The sequence below is a fragment of the Dama dama genome, chromosome 5 (assembly GCF_033118175.1).
Source record: "Dama dama isolate Ldn47 chromosome 5, ASM3311817v1, whole genome shotgun sequence".
Taxonomy (NCBI): Eukaryota; Metazoa; Chordata; class Mammalia; order Artiodactyla; family Cervidae; genus Dama; species Dama dama.
Genome location: NC_083685.1, coordinates 1,827,790 through 1,853,237, shown reverse-complemented (window position 1 = coordinate 1,853,237; position 25,448 = coordinate 1,827,790). Strand labels below are relative to the sequence as shown.

The 25,448-nt window shown below is 60.1% G+C and overlaps 2 protein-coding genes across 7 annotated transcripts in view; both read left to right on the top strand.

Annotated features, from left to right (window-relative positions):
- The first annotated feature begins 511 nt into the window (after positions 1-511).
- LOC133056278 (D-dopachrome decarboxylase) lies at positions 512-3,239 on the top strand. 2 transcript variants are annotated; one of them, XM_061141442.1, is made up of 3 exons: positions 512-713; positions 1,076-1,251; positions 3,019-3,239. In XM_061141442.1, exons 1-3 carry the CDS (start codon positions 606-608, stop codon positions 3,095-3,097), a joined length of 363 nt encoding a protein of 120 aa, XP_060997425.1. In that variant the 5' UTR covers positions 512-605; the 3' UTR covers positions 3,098-3,239. The 2 variants fall into 2 exon arrangements, with proteins under 2 accessions (XP_060997425.1, XP_060997426.1); XM_061141443.1 differs by having other exon boundaries at positions 517-713; positions 3,014-3,239.
- A 2,672-nt stretch (positions 3,240-5,911) lies between these two features.
- Positions 5,912-25,448, top strand: part of CABIN1 (calcineurin binding protein 1) — a 70,601-nt gene continuing 51,064 nt past the window's right edge. For 4 of the 5 annotated variants that reach the window (XM_061141440.1, XM_061141439.1, XM_061141441.1 and 1 more), the window contains exons 1-15: positions 5,912-5,973; positions 11,139-11,195; positions 11,648-11,740; positions 12,105-12,218; positions 12,806-12,940; positions 13,093-13,273; positions 15,279-15,408; positions 16,425-16,574; positions 17,601-17,887; positions 18,754-18,922; positions 20,551-20,684; positions 22,925-23,142; positions 23,790-23,868; positions 24,294-24,481; positions 25,122-25,262. In XM_061141440.1, coding sequence (XP_060997423.1) covers positions 11,190-11,195; positions 11,648-11,740; positions 12,105-12,218; positions 12,806-12,940; positions 13,093-13,273; positions 15,279-15,408; positions 16,425-16,574; positions 17,601-17,887; positions 18,754-18,922; positions 20,551-20,684; positions 22,925-23,142; positions 23,790-23,868; positions 24,294-24,481; positions 25,122-25,262 — 2,025 coding nt within the window. In that variant the 5' untranslated portion in view covers positions 5,912-5,973; positions 11,139-11,189. The remainder of the gene's footprint in view (positions 5,974-11,138; positions 11,196-11,647; positions 11,741-12,104; positions 12,219-12,805; positions 12,941-13,092; positions 13,274-15,278; positions 15,409-16,424; positions 16,575-17,600; positions 17,888-18,753; positions 18,923-20,550; positions 20,685-22,924; positions 23,143-23,789; positions 23,869-24,293; positions 24,482-25,121; positions 25,263-25,448) is intronic. The other variant, XM_061141438.1, reaches the window with a different exon arrangement.

Genomic DNA, 25,448 nt, shown 5'->3' with positions numbered 1-25,448 from the left:
AGGGATGCAGTGAACCCGAGGGTCTCTGCCCAGCCCCACTCGAGCCCCCAGACGTCACCAGGTCTGATCAAGAGAAGAGCATTTTCCCACTTCGATCTTGAGTTGCCCGACGCAGAGACAACTCATTCAAAAAAAATTTTAATATTCCGTGACGATGTAGCATTGTCAGGGTGGAGCCTGGGGATGGCCCCTCCGGGTGTGTGTGTGTGTGTTTGGGCGTGTTCAGACCTCCACCTAAATATTACACAAGAAGTGCTGGAAAGCCACAGGGGACAGGAAACCACGGCCAGGGCGGCTGGAGCGGGGGCGCGGGCGGGGTCTGGCGTGTGGGCGGGGCCTGGCGCGCCAAAACCTCTTTGGGGGGGCGGGGTCACACGGAGGGGGCCGGGCTACAACACTTCCGGAAATCGGTGCCAGCCCTTGCGGAGGCTGTCAGCGGAGACCCGGGGGAGGTAGCCCAGGCAGCCAATCAGGGGGCGCTGCGTTTCTGTTCAGCCAATGAGGAGAGCAGGTTCCGTGGCACCCCCGCCCCGTGGCTACCAGTCGCCGGACCTTCAAGAACACAGACCCGGACCCCGCGCCCGTTCGCACCCTTCCCGCTGGACATGCCGTTCGTTGAGCTGGACACGAGCTTGCCCGCCGGCCGCGTTCCCGCGGGGCTGGAGAAGCGGCTCTGCGCGGCCACTGCCGCCATCCTGAGCAAGCCTGAGGACGTGAGCCTGGGCCGGGGAGCACGGGGCGGGGAGGAGGCTGGCGGACCGGGGTCGGGCTCTGTCTGCGACCCGCTTCCCCAGCGTGACCCCGACTCTTCCGCGTCCGCCCGCCCGCCGCCTGCCGCCAAGTCCGACCTCCCGCACTCCAGGGCCCTGTGGCCCCGCTCGCAACACGTGCTCCGTGTCGGCTTGGCCAGCCGTGACCCCGAAGTGACCTCCAAGGACCCCGACTCGTGCCCCAGCCCTGACCCCCGTGGAGCCCGCGCGTCTGCACCCCGCGCTCCCCCACCCCGCGCTCCCCAGGTCCTCAGCATGATCCCCGCCTAACGCCGGCTTCAGGCTAAACTCCCGTATCCCCGCAGCGCGTGAACGTGACGGTGCGGTCCGGCCTGGCAATGGTGGTGAACGGCTCGGCGGAGCCCAGCGCCCAGCTGCTCGTCTCCTCCATCGGTGTGGTGGGCACGGCCGAGGAGAACCGCGGCCACAGCGCGCGCTTCTTCGAGTTCCTCACCAAGGAGCTGGACCTGGCCGAGGACCGGTGCGTAGGGGGGCAGGGAGAGGACCCTCTTGGGACTGCTGTGCCACTGGGGGCCAGGATCCCACCTCAGGCCCCTCCTAGGTTTGGGGGAAAAATTAATTCCTCACCCTGGACAAGAAGGATCTGGTGCCGCCTGGCCCCTTGACCCCATGGGCCTGTGGACAGCCCACCTTGAGAGTGGTGGTGGAATTGAATGAATTCCTGGCTCTGCAGTGGTTCCTGTGACACCTGGGCAAGATATGGCCTCTGGGACCTCAGTGTTTCCATCTGTGAAATGGGAAGGCTCCCCTTTAACCACTACTGGGGGCACTGTGTGGGATGACACTACTGTGCCTGCCTTGGCAGCTGGCAGGGCGGAATGTTGCTACCCCGACAGAACCAAAGCCACTTTTCATCTGCCCTCTGGTTTTTCCATATGTTAGGAAAACAGGAGTAATCTTCTAGGACTTCTCTAAGCTGGACAGGAGGAATTCTGGGTATGTCCTGAGGCTGTGACCTTTGGGTCCCATGCAGCCGGGGGAATCCAAACAAACCTGGAAGTAAACCGTGTCTGGTTTGTAACCTTCTCTTCTGTGAATAGAGAGGCATGGATTAAATGGTTCCCAAGAAGCCCTCAGTGGTTGTTTTTCAGTCATTCAGTTGTGTCCACCTCTTCGCGATTCCATGGACTGCAGCACACCAGGTTTCCCGGTCCTTCACCATCTCCTTGAGCTTGCTCAAACTCATGTCCATTGAGTTGGTGATGCCATCCAGTCATCTAGTCCTCTGTCGTCCCCTTCTCCTGCCTTCAATCTTTCCCAGCATTAGGGTCTTTTCTAATGAGTCGGCTTCTAATAAGAAGCCCCCATGGCTCCCAAACCTGGGATTCTGTGGCAAGGTCATGGTTTCTTCTTGGGTGAAAAATATTCCTGAGCCGAGTCTATGCCTATGAGGAACTAACTGCAGAAGAATCTTGAAAGAACCTTTCAGAATAGAGCCTTTGTTGGCCCAGAAAGAGTGGGTGAAGAATGGTCACTTCTGGGGGTGCTTAGACCTGGTCCTTAATCTTGGGAGCCATAAGAATTCTAACAACGATAAGTAACCTGTAATTTACCACATACCAGAGATTTGATAGATAACTCACATGCATGACCCCATTTGATCCTTAGAAGTTTTGTGCCTTTGTCTATACCCCCCATGTGGACATGCCATCCCATTATGGGGACATCTCATCCCACAATGGAGATAGCTCCATTATGCCCATTTACACATGGGACGACTGAGGTTGTCATGTATACCTCCTTGGCCCTAGGCTATCCCAAGTATCCTGTTTCTGCACAAGGAACTTCCTGTCACTTCTGGGAGAGGAGCTCATTCACTCACTCTGCAGATATGTGGGGATGAGGGGAGGGAGGTGGTTATGCCTGGACTTCTTGAGCCAGGCTTTGCAAAAACAGGGGCTGGGATACTGTTCCTGGGGGCCTGCAGTTTGGAAGAGAGAAGGCTCCCCTGTGAACCCACATACAGTGACCACAGATAGAGGCTGCCTGTCTGTTCTGGGTGGGTGATGATGGTGGACAGTCACCATTCCACCCCTGACGTGCCCACTGCCCTGTCTGGGGTTGGGGGAGAGTGTTCATGGGGTGAGACAGGCTTGCAAAATGCCTGGTGGGGCTAAGGCAGGCTCCTTGGAGCCCACAGTGGGACTGTCTGGCTGGGGGGTGTTAGAATGTAAGGCGTTAGCCAAAGAGCTGATGATATCTTTTTTCTCCATCTCCTGAAGGATAGTGATCCGCTTTTTCCCCTTGGAGCGCTGGCAGATTGGCAAGAAGGGGACAGTCATGACCTTTTTATGACGGGCGTGTAGGGCACCCAGGGCCTCTGAGCTGACAGCCCTTCCAGAGAGGCCTCCTGGCAGCGAGGGCCTGGTGGACAGCAGCTTCTGGCACCTCTGTGTGGTTCTCCTCCCCATCCTCACAACAAATAAATGAAGAGAGCTTTGTCTCAAACCTAACTTCTCTGCTTCCCTTTACCACTGCCTCCTCCCACCCACACCCCCAGGCATTCTGGGTCACTCCCGGCAGCAGGTTGCTTTATGAGGTGGGGACCTTAAGGGAACCTGGGAGGTGGGAGGTTCCTGTCCTCAGGGGCTGTGTTTCATGTCTTACATTTGGCTGCTGGAATCTGAGGGTGGAGGGCTTCTTGGAGGCGCTCCTCTTCATGCCCCTGTTCAGGCTGGTGGGGAGCGGCAGGCAGCTGGTCCAGCCTGGGCCTTCCTGCAGACTCTGCTGACCCGACATTCCTGTCCTCAGCCTGGGCTTCAGGGCCCTTCCCTGGGCATTGCGACGCCCATCATCTCCTGTGCGTTGTGCTGAGAATTCTCTGTAGCTGTGTACCTTGCAAGATCCACGTGCCAAATGGCAAGCCCAGAAATGCAGCCTCTGCTTCTAGAAATGGAATGAATGGAATCTTGTTACTGCCCCCGCCCCTTCCCCCAATCTAAAGCGCATATCACGCTTTTGCATTTCGGAGGACACAGAGGGTGGGGGAGGCGTGGCATGGAAGTCTCCTTTTCAGCTTTCTTTCAGATGCAGAGTTTACATCCCTGGTCAATACTTTCCCTGCCCCCATTAAAGCTTTGATCATCCTTGTGCACCAACGAAATACCAAACTGATTTGCAGTCTGTGCATCTGCCTGGTTAATAAGTTTCCTAAGGAATGTGCCTTACCTGACCACCGCTGTTGTTCAGTGGCTCAGTTGTGTCCAACTATTTTTGACCGCAGCATGCCAGGCTTTCCTGTCCTTCACCATCTCCTGGAGCTTGTTCAGACTCATGTCCACTGAGTCAATGATGCCATCCAACCATCTGGTCCCCTGTCATCTCCTTCTCTTCCTGCCTTCAATCTTTCCCAGTATCAGGGTCTTTTCAGCTCCTCTCATCAGGTGCCCAAAGTACTAGAGCTTCAGTTTCAGTAGCAGTCCTTCCCAGTGAATATTCACAGTTGACTTCCTTTAGGATTGACTGGTTTGATCCCCTTGCAGTCCAAAGGACTCTCAAGAGTCTTCTTCAGCACCACAATTCAAAAGCATCAATTCTTCAGCCCTCATCCTTCTTTATGGCCTAACTCTCACATCCATACTTGACTACTAGAAAAACCATAGCTTTGACCACCGCTGAGAACTTGTTAAAAGCTACAGCTTGGAGGTCCTACCCTTGGCTCCCTATCCCAGCTATCTCTGCACTCATTCCTTCTGCCTGCATGGATGTCCTGCTTCCCAAAGGGCTTCAAGGAATGTTTGTGGATGGGATGTAAATGAGTGGTTGAAGCACTCAAGCTCAAGGAGGGATTCAGGCCTAAATTTTCCAGGACCCCGTCAGTGAGTGAGGTCATCAGTTTGCTGTGACGACTGGCCCCTCCCCCCATGCGGGCATCGTGGCCCCCCATTTTGCACCTTGATAACAGCTGCATGAGACTCCTGCATGGCCTGCACTGTTTCTCAGCTCAAACCTTTGCCACACAGCTCTCTGCTGCTTGGACCGCCCTCCCCATCTTTTTTCAACGTTCACTTCAGAACATCTTTTGCAATACAACTCAGGGGTGAGAGCTGCATCCAAGAATGCAAGTTATCTCTGAAACTTTGAAACCATCTGTTCATCATCTGTTTAAACCCTCCCACCACCACCACCACCTCCCACCCGGTTATATCCCAAATTAAGGTTGGTGACTGTTATTTTTGTACTTCCTGGCATATCAATAAAGTTTTACTGTACTGAACTGTCTACCAGTTCTTCACCATGATTTTACTAAAGTCAACGAGAAAGCCATAACATTTGTTCTTTAAATCACTCTTACTGGACTCAAGCCTCTATGAATGTCAACCAGTGTGAAGCCCCTTCTTAAAACATGTAGCTCCCAAGAGTGTTGCCTCCTCCCCCCCCCCCCCCCACCCAAGTCCCAAGCCCCATGTCGGAAACCCTTCAGATCTGCTTGTATATTGTGGAAATGGATCCTTTGTCAGTTGTTTCATTTGTTATTATTCTCTCCCATTCTGAGGGCTGTCTTTTCACCTTGCTTATCGTTTGCTGTGCAAAAGCATTTAAGTTTAATCAGGTCCCACTTGTTTGCTTGTTTTTATTTCCCGTGAATCTAGGAGGTGGGTCATGGAGGATCTCGCTTTGATATATGTCATCAAGGGTTCTGTTTGTGTTTTCCTCTAAGAGGTTTATAGTTTCTGGTGTTACATCTAGGTCTGCCCTTTTTTCCTCTGCGTCAAGAATTGCTTGTGTATCTGTGCCTTTTAAACTTCAAATCCTTTTCGGAACAGGTTGAGGCACGGGCAATGTCAAGAAGGATGCTCTTCCTTCCCCTGTTCCCTCCAAGTGTCCCCACGTTGCCACGGCCTCCACAGCACCTGTCCGAAGGCTGAAACAGTAGTGCGCTTCTGTTACTACTGCACAGGGTAGTTACTGTGCAGGGCCGCGGGCCTGGCCCCGCCAATGGGCGCCTCCTGCATAACAGGACTGGCGGGAGCTGGCGCCTAGTCCGCAGCCACGGTCGGACCTCTGCGCGTGGCCGCGTCTGCAGGCAGCCCGGGCCCCGCGCGCCGGACGGCGCGTGCGCGCTCTCTGATTGGCCGGCGGAGCCGGCACCTGAGCCAATGGGAGCGCGCCTTGTTGTCAGGCGCGCAGCCGGCCGGCGCGGGGGGTCTGGCCACACAGGCGGTTGCTGTGGAGACGCCTGGTGAGCCCTTGGGCGACGGGGTTGTGGCGGCCCGGGGTTGGGGCGCGATTCTGAGGGCCGGGGTGGGGGCGGAAGCCTGAGGTGCGGCGGGCGCGGGGCCCGGCTGGGCTGGCGCCCGGGCTTCCCGCGAGGAGACCGAGGCCGGGAGCCGGAGCGGCCCGGCGGGGGCCTCTAGTCAGCTCCCTGCCCCGCCTGGCGGCCTGATACTGGGGGGCTCCGCCTAGGGCCAGCGGTCGCGGCGGGGCACCGCGGCGGGAGCCGCCGTCCGGACGGCGGTCGCGGCGCAGGGCCCCGAGCTGACCCCCAGCCTCGCGTCCTTCCACTTCACCTTCGCGGCGGCGCTGCGTGGTGAGCGCCCCTCGCGGGTGGAAACCGAGGCCGAGAGGAGGCGCGGCCGCTGATGTCCCGAGCCCCCGGCGCCCTCCGTGGCCCGGCGGCTCCAGGCTCCGGGCCGACCCTGGGCCCGATCGAGTCTCCGCACCGCGGCGCGGGGCGCTGCGCAGGCGGCTCTGAGGCCCCTCGCTTCTGGGGCGCCTGGGTCACTGCAGGGCGTGCTGTGTATGTGGCTTACACGCGGCTGGGCTTCCCTCCGTGTGACCCTTCTTTTGGTTGTTGCTCAGTCGTGTCCGACGCTTTGCGACTCCACGGACTGCAGCACGCCAGGCCTCCCTGTCCATCACCAACTCCCGGAGCTTGCTCAAATTCATGTCCATCGAGTCGGTGATGGCATCCAGCCATCTCATCCCCTGTCGTCCCCTTCTCCTCCCAACTTCAGTCTTTCCCAGCATCACGGTCTTTTCCTGTGAGCCGGCCCCTCATTGTTTTTTATATTATTATTATGTCTTGTGACTATAATGTGTATACTTCTAATGATATAAGTACTTGGTGGCTCTACATTGTCTAGTACTGCGGACACAGCCAAAGACAGTATGCAAGAGAGGGGCAGTGTTTCCATAACATTTTATTTAAGGACACCGAAGTTTGAGTCTTATGTAAGTTTAAGTAGTTTTCGTGTGTCCCGAAGTTTTTCAACCATTTGAAAATGTAGAAATCATTGTTTGCTCACTAGCCCACTGTTTTGCTATAGCCCAAGAGCAGAGAATGGTTTTTACATTTTTAAATGGTTGAAAAGCAAACTCAAATTAGGTCCGTCGTCCCCCGCTACCCCCTATCCCTAAGACTGGGAATTCAGGATCATATGGTAGCCCTATTTTTAGTGTTTTAAGGAACCTCCATATTGTTCTCCATAGTGGCTGCACCAGTTTACATTCCCGCCAACAGGGTAAGAGGATTTCCTTTTCTCCATGCCCTCCAGCATTTGTTGTTTGTAGACTTTTTAATGATGGCCGTTCTGATTGGTGTGAGGTGATGCCTCATTGTAGTTTTGATTTGCATTTCTCTAATAATTTGAAAACTAAGGTCATGGCATCTGGTCCCATCAGCTCATGGCGAATAGATGGGGAAACAATGGAAACAGTGAGAGGCTTTATTTTTGGGGGCTCCAAAATCACTGCAGATGGTGACTGCAGCCACGAAATTAAAAGACACTTGTTCCTTGGAAGAAAAGCTATGACCAACCTAGACAGCATATTAAAAAGCAGAGACATTACTTTGCCAACAAAGGTCCGTCTAGTCAAAGCTGTGGTTTTTCCAGTAGTCATGTATGGATGTGAGAGTTGGACTACAAAGAAAGCTGTGCGCTGAAGAATTGATGCTTTTGAACTGTGGTGTTGGAGAAGACTCTTGAAGTCCCTTGGACTGCAAGGAGAGCCAACCAGTCCATCCTAAAGGCAATCAGTCCTGAATATTCATTGGAAGGACTGATGCTGAAGCTGAAACTCCAATACTTTGTCCACCTGATTCGAAGAACTGCCTCATTGGGAAAGACCCTGATGCTGGGAAAGATTGAAGGCAGGAGGAGAGGGGGACGACAGAGGATGAGATGGTTGGATGACATCACCGACTCTATGGACATGAGTTTGAGCAAGCTCCGGTAGTTGGTGATGGACAGGGAAGTCTGGCGTGTTGCAGTCCATGGGGTTGCAAAGAGTCGGACACGACTGAGCAACTGAACTGACTGAATAATGAGTGATGTTAAACATATTTTCATCTGTCTTGTGCATGCTTAGTCACATCCGACTCTTTTTGACCCCATGGACTGCAGCATGCCAGGCTCCTCTTTCCATGGGGATTCTTCAGGCAGGAGTACTAAAGTGGGTTACCATGCCCTCCTCCAGTGGATATTCCCAACCCAGGGATGTAACCCAGGTCTCCTGCATTGCAGGCGGATTCTTCACCATCTGAGCCACCAGGGAAGCCCCATGTGTCTTTTGGCCATCTGCATTTTTATTTTTGGATGTGCTGGGTCTTCGTTGCTATGTGGACTTTTCTCTAGTTAGGGTGAGCCAGGGCTCCTTTCTGTTTGCTGTGTGTAGGCTTCTCACTGTGGCGGCTTCTCTTGTTTTGGAGCATGTGCTCTGGGGTACCTGGGCTTCAGTAGTTGTGGGTTGAGGACTCCATAGCGCAGGCTCAGTAGTTTTGGCACACGGGCTTAGTTGCCCCATGGCATGTGGTATCTTCCCCTACCAAGGATTGAACCTGTGTCCCCTGTTTTGGAAGCATGGAGTCTTAACCACTGGACTGTATGTCAGGGAAGTCCTGTATGTCTTCTTTGGAGGAACGTCTATTTAGAGCTTATGCCTATTTTTTGATTGTGTGTGTGTTTTTTTGATATTGAGCTGTGTGAGCTGTGTTTGTATATTTTGGAAATTAATTCGTAGTCAGTTGCAGCATTTGCAAATATTTTCTCCCATTCTGTAGGTTGTCTTTTAAACTACACTTAGACTTAGTGGAAAGTTGCAACAATGATACAATGAGTTTCCAAATGTTTCTCAGCCTGCTTCCCTAACTGTAACATCTTATGTAATCCTAGTGCAATTGTCAGTAAAAGGAAACTCATACAGACACTATATTATTAACTGTCACTTTCTACAAAGTCACAACCCTAGTTCTTATTCAGTGTTTTATTAACTTCTTGACCTTGCTACTTTTTGTCTGATATTGCTCAATTTAGGCTTGTCTGCTATTTTCTCATGATAAGAAGTTATGCATTTTAAGCCAAAATAACACAAACATGTTCTACCTGTGGGGTAAGATTTTAGAAATGTTCATATTCTGAATACTTTATTTTCCACTATGAACATATTCTGTTACCTGTATAGATTTTGTGGAGACAGGCATAGGTATTCCACCAATCAAGTTATCTTCTATTTGGCCACATTAAATGCCCATTTCTCCGTTATGTGTCCACTGAATTGGTAGGTATGTTATATTCCCAAATAAGATGTGTATAAAGTTCCTAGAATTCAAAGAAAAAATGTCAGTGTTCTCCCAAATACACCTGGATGCCAGCCTATATGAGGTTAACTCCTCGGATGATTTTCCTATTGATGCAAAAATAAATAGCTGGATTTTAAAAGATCTGTGTTCTGGACGATAAATAATCCCTTTGCATGTGCTATGGTTTCTACTTTTCTCTTGCTCCCTACCACGTGCCCCCACCCCCACCCCGCCCCCTCCCTCTGACTGTTTGGTGGTCACAGTGTCCATCACAGTGTAGTTTATGGTGAAGCCACTGTTTCCAGAGTTAATCAGCAGCATGCATTGCTTGTAAATGTAGAAGCCAGGAGATGAAATAGCTATCAACCTAGTGGGGTTGTGTCTTCCTTGTCTGTGAAGAAGACTGTGCTTTTTTCCTTCCTTGTAAGAGCCCCTGGAAAAGCCAGAGCCCGTGTGGAGGTCGTAGCTGTGAGCTCTGTTGGCGGGAGCCGTGGTCATTTTGTTTTATACGAGTAGAGCACGCATTCAGTCCCTGCCAAGGCTCAGCTATACCGCCTGCCGGGCCCACGCGGGGCTCTGTGGTGACCCCTGGTTGGGCCGTTTCCAGGCGCCTTGCTCTGCCCTCCCTGGAGCGTTTGGTGGTGCTGCGTCTTCATCCCACCCCTCAAGCTGGAGCCCCATGTTCCCCGGCACCCTGCTGCTCCCTGAAGGCCCCTGAGGGCCCAGTTCTGTGGGTTTCCTCCTGGGACGTGCCGCCTGCACCCTGCTGCCTCAGTCAGGCTCCTGCCCTGTCTCCTTTATCAGACCTCACAGATCCATGAGTGTGGATGTGTGCACACATCTGGTACCCAACACCACCGTCCTCACCCTGTTCCCGGCAGGAGTCACCCCCATCCGTCCCTCTCCCCCGGCCCCCGCCTCCTTCCTGCTTCTGTGGCCTCGTGGAGTCTGGACGGTGCACATAAATGGAATCAGCAGTCTGTGGCCTTGGTCTTCTTTTAATGGCTGCGTTCTCAAGGTTCAGCCAGGTGGTAGCAAGTGTAGTCTGTTTTATGACTGAATAATCATCCATTGGCTGCATGGACATACCACGTTTTCTGTATCTGTCAGGTGGACATTTGAGTTGTCCCCACCTTTAATCTGTCATGAATAATGCTGCTGTGAACATTCATGGGCGAGTGTTGGTGTGGACATGTTTTCCTTTCCCTTGGGAGTGGAATCTAACATTCTGAGCAACTGCCACTGCCAGTAGGTTTCACTGTTTTTCATTCCCATCTGCAGGGTGAGGGTCTGATTTCTGCACGTCCTCACCAGTCCTATCGTTTTTTACAGATTTCACACTGGTCTGCCTACCTCTAAGTTTTTCCTTGATATTTCCCATAGTTTTTTCTTTTACGTTTCCCTCCCGCCCTCCAGGCCCCGGTGTCCCCGCCTGCACCCCGGTGCTGTTCCTTCTGGGTCTTACCGCAAACCTTCCTCCTTCACATTCCTCCATCCCTGCGGGTGACTTGTTCTCTGTCTGCTGCCTGTGTTTCCATTTTATTCAACTTTTGAGGAAATCACTGTTTGTCGAGCTACTGCGTGTGCTGAGCAGTGAGCCCTGGGGCGGTGTCAGGTTGTCTCCTCCGTGTCCCCCAGGCCTTGTCCAGCCAGTGTGGGTGCCCAGCCCAAGGCCAGGGGCTCCCTAGGCGACAGACTGCAGAGCTGTCCCAAGGCCCGCTAACCTGTGTGCCCAGAGCCACAGGCCTGTGGTTTTGGACCCGGGTTCCCCGTGGCCCGGCTCTTCCGGGACGCCCCCCCCTCAGCCTGTCCTGCTTCCTCCCTAGGAGCCGTGTGGGCTGGCCCTGCCCTGCTGCTGGGTGGTGCCGGAGGCTCTGATGATGGTATGTGCTGGTGCTTGGCCGTGGCACTCCAGGGTGAGGGGTGGGTTTTTGGGTGGGCCCTGAAGGCCGTCCTTCGAGGGTGTGGGTGTCCGCCCTCCTGTGGGTGGTTGGCAGGGCCACATCTCTGTGGCAGAGAGACACAGCCCCTGTCACTGGAGTCTGTTTTTCTGATGCCTGGGTCTTCTGCTGCGTCAGGCCATTGCTGGGTGTCCCCAGCCTGCCCCTTCTGTAGTGGACATGTTCCCTAAGCAGGTTGGTGTGGTCCCTTCAGAATGTTCCGGTTCTCCTTTTCCCTGGGTGGTCACCCGTCACTCAGCCCCACAGCTGGGGAGGCTGCAGCTGTTTGAAGTGGACTGTGTTATAGAGAGGTGTGCGCCTTGTGGGCTACTGACGAGATGAGCCACCTTTCATCTGAAAGCAGCTCTTCTCCCCCCTCATACCTCTGCCTCTAGATTCGAATTGCAGCCTTAAATGCCAGCTCCACCGTCGAAGACGATCATGAAGGAAGCTGTAAAAGTCACAAGACCCAGACGAAGGAGGCGCAGGTGTGTGGTCACGGGCTCCTCTGCAGCTGGCCCTGGAGTCTCGTTTCCCTCTTGGGGTCTGGGTTATTCTGGCTGGGGTGGCCACCCTCACACAGGGTGTCCGCGCGGCTCCTGGGACCTTGGCCTTGCCCTGGCTGTGGCCTCGGCGTGCTGCCTGCCATTGCTTAGACTCAGCTGAGCCCATGTTGCTCGGTCCACCTGGGGCGCCGCTGAGCAGTGAGCCCCTGGGAGGGCGGAGCCTCGGGACCGTCTCCACCACGTGAGTGCGGGTCGCCCAGCCTTGAGTGCAGCCCCCTCACACACTGTCGGCCTAAAACGACACACCTTTGTGCTCTCTAAAAATGTCCCCCGTCTTGGTTTTCAGGAAGCAGAGGCTTTTGCCTTGTACCACAAGGCCCTGGATCTGCAGAAGCATGACCGATTTGAGGAGTCCGCCAAGGCCTACCACGAGCTGCTGGAGGCGCGCCTGCTGCGGGAGGTGAGGCCCCGGGCTTTCCCTCCTGCGGAATGCCCTTCTCGCTGGGGTGCTCCGAGGCCGGGCGAGTCCGGAGAAGCATGCGGAACAGTTCTAGGGACAGAGTGACAGCCCCAAATGCCAGCTGCCCTTCCTGCTAGGGCTTCACAGTCTACCAGGTGGGGGCGCTCTGTCCTCCTCACAGTGTGGCGGCGCGCTGCCGATGGTCCAGGGCCTTCCGCTTAGTGAAGCGCCGGAGCCAGAAGTGGTGTGGGGTGCGCTGGGCGGCCAGCACACAAGTGCTGTAAACATCACCTTCCGGGCTCGGGCCCTCGGGCGTGACGGGCGTCTGGAAGTGTCCCCTCCCTATCGTTTGCTGCCCGGATGGCCTGCAAACTGCCTCTCAGGGGTCCAGCCTTTCTCCTTTGTGTGCTCGGAGCTGGGGTGGGGGTGGAGGGGTCCTTGAAAGACCCCTGGGGCCATACTGTTTTCCAGTGGAGGGTGGTTCTGGACTGGCCCCCAGGCCTGCACGGAGGCCAGGGGCCCTGCTGACCGCCCGCGGAGGCTTCAGGGCCTGGCTCTCACTTTGCGCCTCTCTGCCGCGTTCCCAGGCGGTTCCGTCTGGTGATGAGAAGGAGGGGCTGAAGCACCCTGGGCTGATGCTGAAGTACTCCACGTACAAGAACCTGGCGCAGCTGGCTGCCCAGCGGGAGGACCTGGAGACGGCCATGGAGTTCTACCTGGAGGTGTGCCCCGTGGGTCTTCGGCAGCCCTTGGGGGCTGCGTGGCTCCCCTGTCATCCCTGGGCAGTCTGGGGGGCCAGGCCAGTGCTGTCCCCTCGGACGCCTGCTGGAGGTGGTGGGGTCGACTGAGCACGCGTATGCGGCCCTGCTTGCAGGCGGTCATGCTGGACTCCACAGACGTCAACCTCTGGTATAAGATTGGACACGTGGCCCTGAGGCTCATCCGGGTGCCCCTGGCTCGCCACGCGTTTGAGGAGGGGCTGCGGTGCAACCCTGACCACTGGCCCTGCCTGGACAACCTCATCACTGTCCTGTACACCCTCAGCGACTACACCAGTGAGTGGGGCGTGACTGAGTTCTCCCGCGAGCACTTCAGGAGGGAGGGTGGCTTGGCTGAGCTCGGGGCCGGCGCTGGTGTGGAAGGGCTGGCTGGCTGCCCAGCGTGCGGGGGACGGAGATGTGTTTGCTTCCCCAGCACGCTCTGCTAGCTTTCTTCCTCAGTCGAGGCTTGCCGCTCGCGTTGTGGTAGGAAGACGGGTTCCCTTCCGCCTTTCGTCCCCTGCTCCCCCCACCCCGCTGCGTCCTGCCCCAGGCCTGCTCCTGAAATTTGCTGACAGGGGGCCTGGCGGCTGCAGCCTCACTCCCAATGCCAGACGCTCACTTGTATCCTTCCCTCCTTGTGTAGAGCAGCATGGCCGCTGGAAAGACCTGTGCCAGACGGAGCCCCCGTCTGCCTTGTGGTGGCGTCCCTCTGCCCTGCCTGGCCCTGGGGCAGAGGAGAAGGACTAGATGGGGTAGAAGAGTGGAGGTTAGATTTAGGAGCTGGCTTTCCCAAAATCTTGTTATTCTGGCGGCCTGCATTCAGTAACAGGCCTGTTATTCTGGTGGCCTGCATTACCTGTAGAAGAGTGGCTCTGGCAAATTCCCCAGCGCTGTAGAATACCCCGCCTCTTCTACAGAGGGCCCTGCCTGGCCCTCTGCTCTGCAGGGGACACATGGCCCTCTGTGGGCCGTCCCGAGGCGGGCGCTGACGGGGTTCTGGGTCTCCTGGGCTGGCTCCTCCTGGCCGCTGTGTGGGAGGGCCCCGGGCAGGACAGGGTGCAGGGGAGCTGGCCTCGGGCCCAGACGTGCACCAGCACCCAGCCTGGGTGACGGTTTCGGCCGGGAGGCTGGCTCTGGCGGCTCTTCCTTCCCTTTCTAGGGGTGGCGAAGGCTGGGAAGCTGGGCCCACACCCCTCCCTGGCTCCATGTGCTCGAGCCTGGCGGCAGGGGCCAGCTGCTGGGTCCCCAGAGCCAGCTCAGCCGCCCCTGCCCTGTGCAGGCCGGGCCCGCCCGTCTGGCTCCTTGCGCCGTCGGGCCTCCGCCGTCTGTCCTCTGCACGTCTGACATCGCACGCTCGCACGTGGGGTCACCTCCACACACGCGCCTCGTGTCCCCTCACGGGTGCGTGTGCTTCCGTGGCCGTCTGCATGTCACCTGTTTCCCTGTTTCAACTCTGGCGCTTGCATCTTCCCTGACTGTCGGCTCCCTGGGGCCTGTCCTGGAGTTCGGGCGCCCCCTGGAGGCCCAGCCTTCAGTATCCTGCCGTCTCTGCATCCCAGCTCAGGCTCTGGCTCAGGCTCTGTGCCTGGTAAACCCAGGTCTTGAGCAGAAGATGGCTTGGGGGACAGAGCGGTGTATATGCCTGTGAGGGCCGACGGGCATCCCTGAGCTTAACCCCACGCAGAGCATGAGCCGCTGTCAGGTGGACCCTGAGCCGAGTCGGCGGGCCTCCCTCTGCTGTGGGCACATCAGCCCTGCTGCGGCCCCCCCCCCCCCCCCCCCCGGGAGCCCCACTCTCCTGCAGTGGGTGGCTGGTGGGGCGGCCCGGCTCCGCCCTCCTTCCAGCCCTCTACCTGGCTTCCAGGCCTCTGTCCTGGCTTTCCTCCCCTCTCCCCGCTCTGTTCTCCTCTGCTGATTCCTGATGGGAGTGCCTCGCATCCGCACTCAGGCTGGGGAGCTGGGCCGGGCCCTGGGCCGTCCAGTCCAGAGCAGAGCGAGCTGGCAGTCGTGCTCTGGTTTGCAGGCAGCTGGCCCCTGTAGGGTGGGTTTCTTGGGTCGAGGTTCTGTGTGTGATGCCCCCCCGTTCCCCAGAAAGGTTGCCCAGCCCATCCTCCTCCTCCCCGGCAGCCTCGGGGTTACTATTTTCAGAAATGGTTCCTGATTGGATGGGTCCAGGTGGTGTCTTGTCCTTGTTTTCCCGGTGTCTTTTGGCCCCCACAGCAGGGACCCTTCCCTGGCATCACTGGCAAGGCCAGGGTGTCAGAGGCAGCCCAGGGTCACACCTATCTCTCTCTGCCAGCATGCCTGTACTTCATCTGCAAGGCCTTGGAGAAGGACTGCTGCTACAGCAAGGGGCTGGTGCTCAAGGAGAAGATCTTCCAGGAGCAGCCGTGCCTCCGCCAGGACTCCCTCCACATGTTCCTCAAGTGGTAGGTCCCTCACGGTCTGCCCTGCCCGCGCCTCTCCTTCGGGCATTCAGGGCTGCCTCTGTCCACCTCGCTGCCCGCCTTCCCCTTTCCAAGGCGGGGCTTTCCGCACTGCCTGGCCCGCCTCTGACCCACCCTGCCTGCCTCTGGGATAGGGCCCGTGCTCAATAGCGGCGTCTCTGAGGCCCTTTGCAGCCTGACCACCCAGTCCTCCTGCCCCCTCCCCGGGAGGAGAGCAGTCCTGGGCCCGCAGGCTCTGGGCTGGCCCTGCTGGCCCTGCCCTGGCTCCCCAGCACCCTCACGGGAGTCCCCACCTCTCCCTGGCCCACTCTCCTGCCTCTTTTGTGTTCTGGCTCCCAGGTCCCCCCTCGGCAGCTTTCCAAGCTCGGGTTGCCTCCCTCACCACTGCTCCCGCCCATGGTATCAACTTGGCCCTGGGAGTTTTCCACTGGGGGTTAGTGGTCATTTGTCCTGGTGTTTATACCTCAGGAGACTGCATCTCTTGTTCCCATCTGTCCTGAAGGGACTGCCCTTCTTTGGGGAGGTGGGTGATGACCCATGAGTGCAGGGGAGCCCTGCAGGGAGGGGCCTCTGCTGGCAGAGGTGTATCCGTGGGAAGCATGCTGGGCCTCAAGGTCCCACCCTTGCTGTTGACTTCCATCAGCTTTGGTGAGCTTAGCTGGTCTGAGCGCTATTTTTGGATGGACAGTATGGGATAGTTAAATCCTTACAAACTTTTCAGCAAAGAATGAGAGCAGCATGTGATTTTTCTGCTGTCAGTGTGGTCCTGCTAATGCAGATGAAGACCTGTTGCCCAGTTGTGAACAGATTAAAGGGCGTTAGTCATGCAGTGTACATGAGTATTAAGGATGCTAATTACTGCCCTTTTCAGCCCACTGGTAATTTTATTTGTGGAAGAATTAATGCAGATTACAGGGTGCTCACTGCACGCCCGTGTGCAGGATTTGCGCCGTGGCTCTGATGTGCCCTGGTCATGCCTCTGTCCCTCGCACTCTCAGTGACATGTCCATCCACGAGGTGTCAGTGAGCGCGGCCGAGTCGCAGGCCATCGTGGACGAGGCCCTGGGGCTGCGGAGGAGGCGGCAGGCGCTGACGGTGCGCGAGAAGGAGCCGGACCTGAAGCTGGTGCAGCCCATCCCCTTCCTCACGTAGGTTGTCCAGGGTGCCAGGCGGCTGCAGGGCCCTGCATGGGCGGGGACACGGGGCACACAGGCAGGTGACCGCTGCCAGGAGCCCCTCTGTCCACGCTGTCCTTGATCTGCCACCTGCCACGCTCCTGTCAGCCCCTCTCACCGCCCACCCGAGGGGAGACGGGAAGGTGGACAGGGGCCATCAGGGCTCTGAGGGGCTAAGGGTGAGTGGGGAGCCCACCGCAGGGCCTGGCGTCCTGCTCGCGAGTCCACACTCATGACAGGGTCACGCTGCTGCGTGGGTGGGAGAGGGTTTAGGGCCAGAGCTGGAGTCCAGGGAGGAGTGGGCATGGGTCAGGCAGAGGGAAGCCTGTGCAAAGGCCCTGCAGTGTGTGGGGCGTGGTTTTGTTTGCAGAACTGAAGGAAGCTACGCAGGTGAGGGTGTGGGGGGTGGGGCAGTGAGGTCGGGCAGGCAGCACTTTAGTCTGAGGGCCTGGCAAGCTGTTCAGGGATGGGTGGGTGGGTACCTTATGCCACCCTGCGTCATGCCACAGCACAGCCTGGCATGCAGCACAACACGCGATGACACAGCGCAGAGCAGCAGACCGCGTGCCGCGGAGCCCTGCCGCCCCTCACCACACACAGCACGCAGCACGGCCTGCTCACGCAAGGCTCCCAAGTTCTCCATTTGGACGCGGCATGCTCCGGCCCAGGAGCTCTTGAGCCCCTTTGGAGCACATCCCTGTCAGTAGCTGTCTCCCAGGAAATCAGACAGGTGGCCGCAGGGCAAGGCCACTGGGCGGTAAAGACGGGACCTTGCTCAGATGGCATTACCGCGTGAGCCCACAGCTGCCGCTGCCTGCCAGGGCCGAGATGCCTTGGGGCTCCTGCGGGGCGTGCGGAGGGTGTGGGCCCCGCCCCAGCTCCAGCAGCTCCATCTCAGCGGTCCTGCACCCCGGCCCCCCGCCCTCGTGGGCACGGTGGGCTGGGCTCAGGGCCCCCCCGTGGTGGGTGCTGAGCCCCGTGGTGACCTGCTCCCTGCAGCTGGAAGTGCCTCGGCGAGAGCCTGCTGGCCACGTACCGCCACCTCACCACCTGCGAGCCCCCGCGGCCCAGCCTCGGCAAGAGGATCGACCTGTCTGACTATCAGGACCCCGGACAGCGCCCCGCATCCCCGGAGGAGGCGGCGCCCGTCAGCGTGCTCCAGCCCCGCCCCGCCAGCGCCAGCCCCGCCGCCTCCGCGGCGGAGCCCCTGCTGTCGTTCGCCCCCGTGCCCGCGGCCAGCTTCCCGCTGCACAGCCCCAGCCTGCTGGAGACGGGCGTCCCCACTGGTGAGCGGGCCCCGGGCTGGGCTTCAGGGGCCCCGTCTGCTGAGTGGCAGTGAGAGTTGGAGCGCCCTGCCCTTCAAAGGCCGGGTCCTGCTGCTGCCCGGCCGCGCAGGAGAGCACGGGGCTGCTGGCCAGCCTCCCTCCACAGTGGGGCCCTGGGTGCGGGGTTGGTCTCGGGGACAGCTCCTCAGGCCCTGCTGCCTGTGAGCTGTGGCCTGGCCGGCCCCTGCCCTGCCCGCTGTGCTGCTGGGCACTGACACTCCCAGCTTAAGCAGCAGCCAGCAGTCCCGGCTGTCTGTGGTCATGTCCCTTGGAATGGCATTACTGATTTTTATCATCATCGGAGCCTTCCAAAAAAACTTCGACCAAAGCTTCTAAGCCTTTCCTAGATTTCTGTGTCGCTGATAAAGCCTATGTGGCAGCTAAAGAAGGTTCTGAATGAACATGTATGTGATGGTTTCTAACTTTTTAACTTCATCACAAGTGACACCTGTCTGCTACGAATCATGTGACCCTCTTGCCCGCATCCTGTCACTGGGCCCTGGTCTAGGGCAGAGTCAGGGTCCCTGCTGCTTGCTTAGCCCCCTCCCAGGACAGCCAGTGGGGGAGCTTTGACCCTCAGACCCTGGCATTCTGTAGCTTTGGAAAGTAGTCTTGAGGCCTGGCCTGTGGGTGAGAAAGGGGTGAGATTAAGGGATTTGAAATGGCCTTTTCTCAGGATCTTTTTTGCTAGAGGGGACAGGAGATTTCTTGAATGTCTGAGAAGCCACAAGCAAAGTATGCAAGCAGGTTATAAAAGGACTGAGCGCCTTGAGGTGCGTTTCCATGGCCCAACTCTCCTAAGCGTTCAACTTGCTCTGTTTGTAAAGGTGATGTCTCCGGGGGAGATAAATCCAAGAAAGGGGTGAAACGGAAGAAGATTTCCGAGGAGAGCGGGGAGACAGCGAAGCGGCGGTCTGCCCGCGTCCGAAACACCAAGTGTAAGAAGGAAGAGAAGGTGGACTTCCAGGAGCTGCTGCTGAAGTTCCTGCCATCCAGGTGCGGTGCTCTGGGTCTCAGCAGAGGAAGCACACAGCCTCCCGCCTCCCTCCCGCCTCCCCGTGGGCACCTCCTCTGCCCCTGGACTGGGGCTGCTGCTCACGCCTCATGCCTGGGCCTCCTGTTGTCCAGGCACAGATGCCGGGACAGCCCATCCGAGGGGCCCGTGGGAGGGGAGGTGCCTGCTTGGCTTCTCCGGCCTCCGCAGGGTCCCTGGAGCTTGAGAAAGTAGATGGCAGGTTTGGGAGTCGTCCCCTGTTTCTTGGGTTTCTCAGAGAAGCCTCCCAGGAGGAGATGGGCCCGGCTGCCTGGGGAAGGGGGTCTGTGCCCCTGTGCTCGTCCCCTGGGTCTTCTCCGGCCCCTGTCTTGCCCTGTCCCCTACGTCAGACGCTTTGGGGCCTCAGTGTCTGCGCTCTCCCGGGTTACGCTGCTAGACTTCCTACCGCCCTTGCCTGAGCGCAGAGAGCGGGCGGGTGCTCTGTGCCCGCCGACACTTGAGGGGCGCGTCCTGAGCCGGGGCGTCCTCCCCCGTGCCCTGTGACTTTGTGTCTGAGACTTTACACCGTTCTCTCCCCTCCGTGGCCCTGCAGTCTGGGAGCTGGCCGTGTGTCCGTGAGCACCCTGCTCGGTGCTGAGCTGGCGTCTGGCTCCTGACAGCTGGCTCCGGGGCGGCACATCCAGGCCGGTGGGGGGGCAGCCAGGAGCTCTCGGCGCTTGTGACTCTCTCTGGCCACAGGACGCTGTGTTCCTAGTTTCCTGCCTTTCTGTTTCTGTGGGGAGAGGGAGGTGCCCGAGTGGAGCCGTTCTCAGCGTGAGCAGGACGTGGGCTCTTGGTGGCTTCCTCCCAAGCCGCCCCTCTGCGAGCAGGCCTCCCAGCGGGGCCACCTCAAGGAGGTGCTGTGCGCCCCAGGGCCACCCCCCACAACCCCTGCCTCCCGCTGCCCCGCCCTGGTCCTTGTTCACCCGCCCCGCTGCTGAGGAATGGTGTCTTCCTTCTCTTTTATCTTTGTTTCAACTGCTGGTTTCCTGTGTGGCTTTCACGTCAGCTTCCTCGAATGGTTGGGCAGGGGCACACAGCGGCTTGCTGGGCGCAGTTCCCAGAGGGGGCGGGCAGTGCATTTGTGCAGCACGAGGTCGGGAGGCACCACCTGTCCATCCTTGGGGGGGCGGCGTGGACAACTAAAAGCGGAGTCCCTGGGGGCTCTGCCGGGAGAGACCCCTTCTCCCCCGAGCCAGAGCACTGTGAGGAGTCGTGGAGGTGCCACCTGCTCCCCCACTCTCTCCTTACCCCCTCAGCCCGCTTTGGGATTCAGCATGTGGAGGCTTGGCCAACTGCCGTCCAGGAAAAGTCCTGCGGCCACTGTCTCCAGCTCCCTGTGGGCATCAGTCTCTCTGTGGGTCCCTTCTGTGTTCCCCACTCGAAGGTCAGCTTCCTGTGGGCAGGGGTCGCTGCAATCCCGGCTGCATTCCGACCTCGGCCCGATGCCTGGTGACCACTTGATGGGATGGGTGAAGGCAGGGCACGGGCCACAAAAGGCCGGAGAGGCGGAGCCCCCTTGCCTGGGGCCAGCCAGGCCGGCGTGAGGATGTGTGCCAGGGCCTGTGTGAGTCTGGTGTGTTCCCTGCAGGTTGAGAAAGCTGGACCCTGAGGAGGAAGACGACCCCTTTAACAGCTACGAAGTCCCGCCAGAGGCCAGGCTGGAGAGCTTCCCCAGCGCGGGGCCCCACAGGCTGTCCGACTCGGCCACGTTCATGGAGTCCGGTAGGAGTGGGCACCACAGGCGCTGCTGGGGGTGGGCCAGCGCTGGCTGGCTCCATCCCGCCTGAGCTCTGAGGTCAGCCGGGTGAGGGCGCCGGACTGTCCTGGCGCAGGCCTTCTGGTCGAATGGTTTGTCTCAGTTGGGTGTGGCCGAGCGCTGGGTACTGTGCTGACACGTGAGACCCTACCCTCCTGGGCCCTGGAGGTTCAGACAGGGGCACCCACAGCTGTGGGGAGCTCGGGCTCTCCACACTGGTGCCCTCCTCTCCCGAAGAAGGCAGGCCTGGCGTGGAGGTCCCCCCTCGCGTCAGGTCCCCCCTCACGTCCCCCGCTCGCGTCGGGTCCCCCCTCACGTCCCCCGCCTCGCGTCGGGTCCCCCCTCACGTCCCCCCCCCCGCCTCGCGTTGGGTCCCCCTCACGTCCCCCGCCTCGCGTCGGGTCCCCCCTCACGTCCCCCCCACCCTCGCGTCGGGTCCTCCTCACGTCCCCCGCCTCGCGTCGGGTCCCCCTCACGTCCCCCGCCTCGCGTCGGGTCCCCCCTCACGTCCCCCGCCTCGCGTCGGGTCCCCCTCACGCCCCCCCCCCTCGCGTCGGGTCCCCCCTCACGTCCCCTGCCTCGCGTCGGGTCCCCCTCATGTCCCCCGCCTCGCGTCGGGTCCCCCTCACGTTTCCCCCCCCCCCCCCGCGTTGGGTCCCCCTCACGTTTCCCCCCCCCCCCCCCGCGTTGGGTCCCCCTCACGTCCCCCCCCCCTCACATCAGGGCCCCCCTCATGTTGCAGCCCCCCTCGTGTTGGGATCCCCCCCTGCCGCATCAGGTACCCTCTCGCGTCGGGTCCCCCTCACGTCAGGGCCCCCCTCACGTCAGGTCCCGCTCATGTCAGATGGCCCCCCCCTCACGTCAGATGGTCCTCTCACACATTGAGGCCTCTCTCATGTTGGGGCCCCCCACGTCACGTCGCCCTCCCCCTCGCGTCGGGTCCCCCTCACGTCAGATGGCCCCCCCTCACGTCAGGGTCCGCCTCACGTCGGGTCTCTCTTCACGTCGGGTCCCTCTCACGTCAGATGGCCCTCCCTCATGCTGAGGCCTCTCTCATGTTGGGGGACCCCACGTCACGTCACCCCCCCCCTCTCGCGTTGGGTCCCCCCTCGCGTCAGGTCCTCTTTATGTCGGGGTCATCCACACGTCGGGTCCCCCCTCACGTCAGGTCCCTCTCACGTCAGATGGCCCTCCTGTCAGATGGCCCTCCCTCACATTGAGGTCCCTCTCACGTCGGGGCCCCCCCTCACATCATGTCGCCCCCACCTCGCATCGGGTCCCCCTCACGTCGGGGTCCTCCACACATCGGGTCCCCCCTTGCACCGGGTCCCCCTCATGTCATGCTGCCCCGTCCCATGCCGGGTCCTCCCTCACGTCGTGTCCCCCTCTTCATGTCGGGTCCCCCTCATGTTGGGTCCCCCTCTTCACGTCGGGTCCCCCCTCACGTCGGGTCCCCCTCACGCTGGGTCCCCCTCTTCATGTCGGGTCCTCCCTCACGTCGTGTCCCCCTCTTCATGTTGGGTCCCCCTCTTCACGTCGGGTCCCCCTCACGCTGGGTCCCCCTCTTCATGTCGGGTCCCCCTCACGCTGGGTCCCCCTCTTCATGTCGGGCCCCCCTCACGTCGTGTCCCCCACCTCACGTCGTGTTCCCCCTCACCCTGGGTCCCCCTCTTCACGTCGGGTCCCCCTCACGCTGGGCCCCCCTCACGTCAGGTCCCCCTCACGCTGGGCCCCCTCTTCGTGTCGGGCCCCCCTCACCCTGGGTCCCCCTCTTCACGTCGGGTCCCCCTCACGCTGGGCCCCCCTCACGTCAGGTCCCCCTCACGCTGGGCCCCCTCTTCATGTCGGGTCCCCCTCACCCTGGGTCCCCCTCTTCACGTCGGGTCCCCCTCACGCTGGGCCCCCCTCACGTCAGGTCCCCCTCACGCTGGGCCCCTCTCTTCACGTCGGGTCCCCCTCGTGCTGGGCCCCCTCTTCGTGTCGAGCCCCCCTCACGTCGGGCCCCCCCTCACACTGGGTCCCCCTCTTCATGTCGGGCCCCCCTCACGTCGTGTCCCCCTCTTCATGTCGGGCCCCCCTCATGTCGGGTCCCCCTCACGCTGGGCCCCCTCTTCGTGTTGGTCCCCCCTCTTCACGTCGGGCCCCCCTCACGCTGGGCCCCCTCTTCACGTCGGGCCCCCCTCACGCTGGGCCCCTCCTCCGGCAGAGAAGCAGGACGTGCACACCTTCCTGCTGGGGAACCTGAGTAACGGGGGCATCCTGGAGCTGATGATGCGCTTCCTGAAGAGCATGGGCCGCAGGTTCCTGCTGCGCTGGCCGCCCGGCCTGGCGGAGGTCGTGCTCAGCACCTACCACAGCTGGCGGCGGCACAGCGCCAGCCTGCCCAACCCGCTGCTCAGGGATTGCAGCAGCCGGCACATCCAGGTGGGCCCGCAGGGCGCCCTGACCCTCCTCCCCGAGGAGGACGGCTGCTTCTGGGGCACGCTGGGGCGTTCAGGGCCCCCAGGGAGGAGCCCTGGGCTCACAGTGCTCAGGGCTGTGTGGGTCAGGGGCCCCTGGGCAGGCAGCCCCTGCTGGGACACTCCTGGCACTGCCACCTGGCAGCGTCTGCCTGGGTCTGCTCTCCTGGGGCAGGGTGGAGCGGCGGGAGGGGCTGAGCTTTGGTCCCCGGACAGACGGCTTGGTCACTTCTCAGCTGTGCCCCCTTGGCTGGGCCCGCGCCTCCTTACTGCTGGCCCTCAGCTTCCCGGTGCATGGGGGAGTGTGCACCCACCCCAGGTGCTGTCAGGGCTGAGGGCCTGCACTCGGCAGGTGGAAGGGCCACCTTTTGCACGGGACGGTCCCAAGGACTGGAGGCGGGGGGTCTCACTGGTGTTCCCGAGTCCGTCCCAGGGAGATCCATCTGTCTGTCCTTAGATTCCAGCAGGTAGTCACTGGTTATCACTCTCAGGATGGAAAGTGCATAGAGGGGAAAGTGCTGTCCCCGTCAGAATAGGGTCTAGTTGAGGCTCCTTCTGTCTCCACCCTCGGCCCCTGTGACCCATCGCTGACCCCCCACACCGGTCCTGCAGGAGATGATGCTGATGTCCCTCTCTTGCATGGAGCTGCAGCTGGACCAGTGGCTGCTGACCAAGGGCCGGAGCTCTGCAGGTAGGCTGTCTTCCATGTTCCTTGGGGGCCCATTTTCCGGAGGGGGCAGGAGCCAGGGACTGAGTCACTCCTGCGGGGGCACATTTCCTAGGTCGGCTTGTCAGGCCAGGAAAGACCCGGGTCTCTGAGAAGTGACTGGGCCCCACGGGAGCCACCCGCCTGCTTGTAACTCGGGATGAGGGCCGTGGCATCTCCATTTCCTCAGTTCGTCACCGGACACTTTGCGTGTCCCCAAATACGCTCAGCTCAGTCTGCTTGCTGAGGGCCGTGAGCCCCAGGGTTTCTGCATCCCTGTTGGGCCCGTCTGGCTCTCTGACACTGGCCACTTGGGGCCATGGAGCTCCGAGGGCTCAGGGCCTCGGGGAGCAGGAGAGCATCTGGGCCCCACTCACAAGGTTGACTCCCTCCGGCCTGACGGTTTTCAGTGTCTCCTCGGAACTGCCCCGCAGGCGTGGTGAATGGCAGGTTCGGACCCGACTTCCCAGGGGCCCACTTCCTGGGGGACCTCCTGCAGCTGTCGTTTGCCTCATCCCAGCGGGACCTGTTTGAGGATGGGTGGCTGGAGTTTGTGGTCCGCGTGTACTGGTTGAAGGCTCGATTCCTGGCGCTGCAGGTTGGTCTGGGGGCGGCTGCTTGGGGAGGAAGCCCAGGCACCCAGCAAGGAGGGGAGGGGCTGGTCACGTGATGGAGCGTGTCTGTGTGCACGCGTGATGGCACCTGGGCGCTGGGCTCAGCATGAGGAAGCGGGGTATGGGGGGCAACCTTCAGGGTCCTGGCACCAGTGTGCCCACCACCCACCTAGCCACAGCACCGGGAGGGTCTCATGGGCCCCACAGACCCAGGGAGGTTGCCTCGCAGCCTTGGCCCTTTGTTTGTGTTTCCCGAGAAAGTCGTCTAGAGGACTGGGGTGGGCTGGCTGACCCCCAGTCCCTTGAACACCATGGCACCCTTCGGTCGGTTCTGGAGTGGGGCAGGCCCGGTCGAGTCCCAGCTCTGCCGCCTTCGCCTGAGCTCTGGACAGACGCTGGGCCGTGCTTCCCCACCACAGGGGTCACAGTGGTCCCCCGAGAGCTGTGGTGTGGATCATTCGTTCATTCATCCACTCAGCAGATACGTGCTGAGCCCCCACTCTGGCCAGCCACTGTGTTGGGGGGACGGTGGGAATTGGCCACACCCACCCCGCGGTGCCCCCGGAGTGGGGGGCTCGGGAGGCAGGCCCTGGCGAGCGCGGTGAGTGCCCCTCCTCCGCCCAGGGAGACATGGAGCAGGCCCTGGAGAACTACGATGTCTGCACGGAGCTGCTGCAGGGCGCGGCCGCCTCGGGCGCCGAGCAGGGAGGCGTGGTCGTCCGCCTGCCCAACCTGCACAACGACTCGGTGGTCTCTCTGGAGGAGGTGAGCAGAGCGCCTGACCTGTCCCTGTGGACTGGGAGACGGGCCAGGGGCTGAGCGGGGCGGCAGGGGGCCCGGTGGAGGCAGCCCTGGTGTTCAGGGTGTTCAGCCCTGACAGAGCACCCACTGGGGGCCGGGGGCCGGGGGCTGGAAACGGGGCTGTCTGCTGGGGGTGGGGAGGGCTCTTGC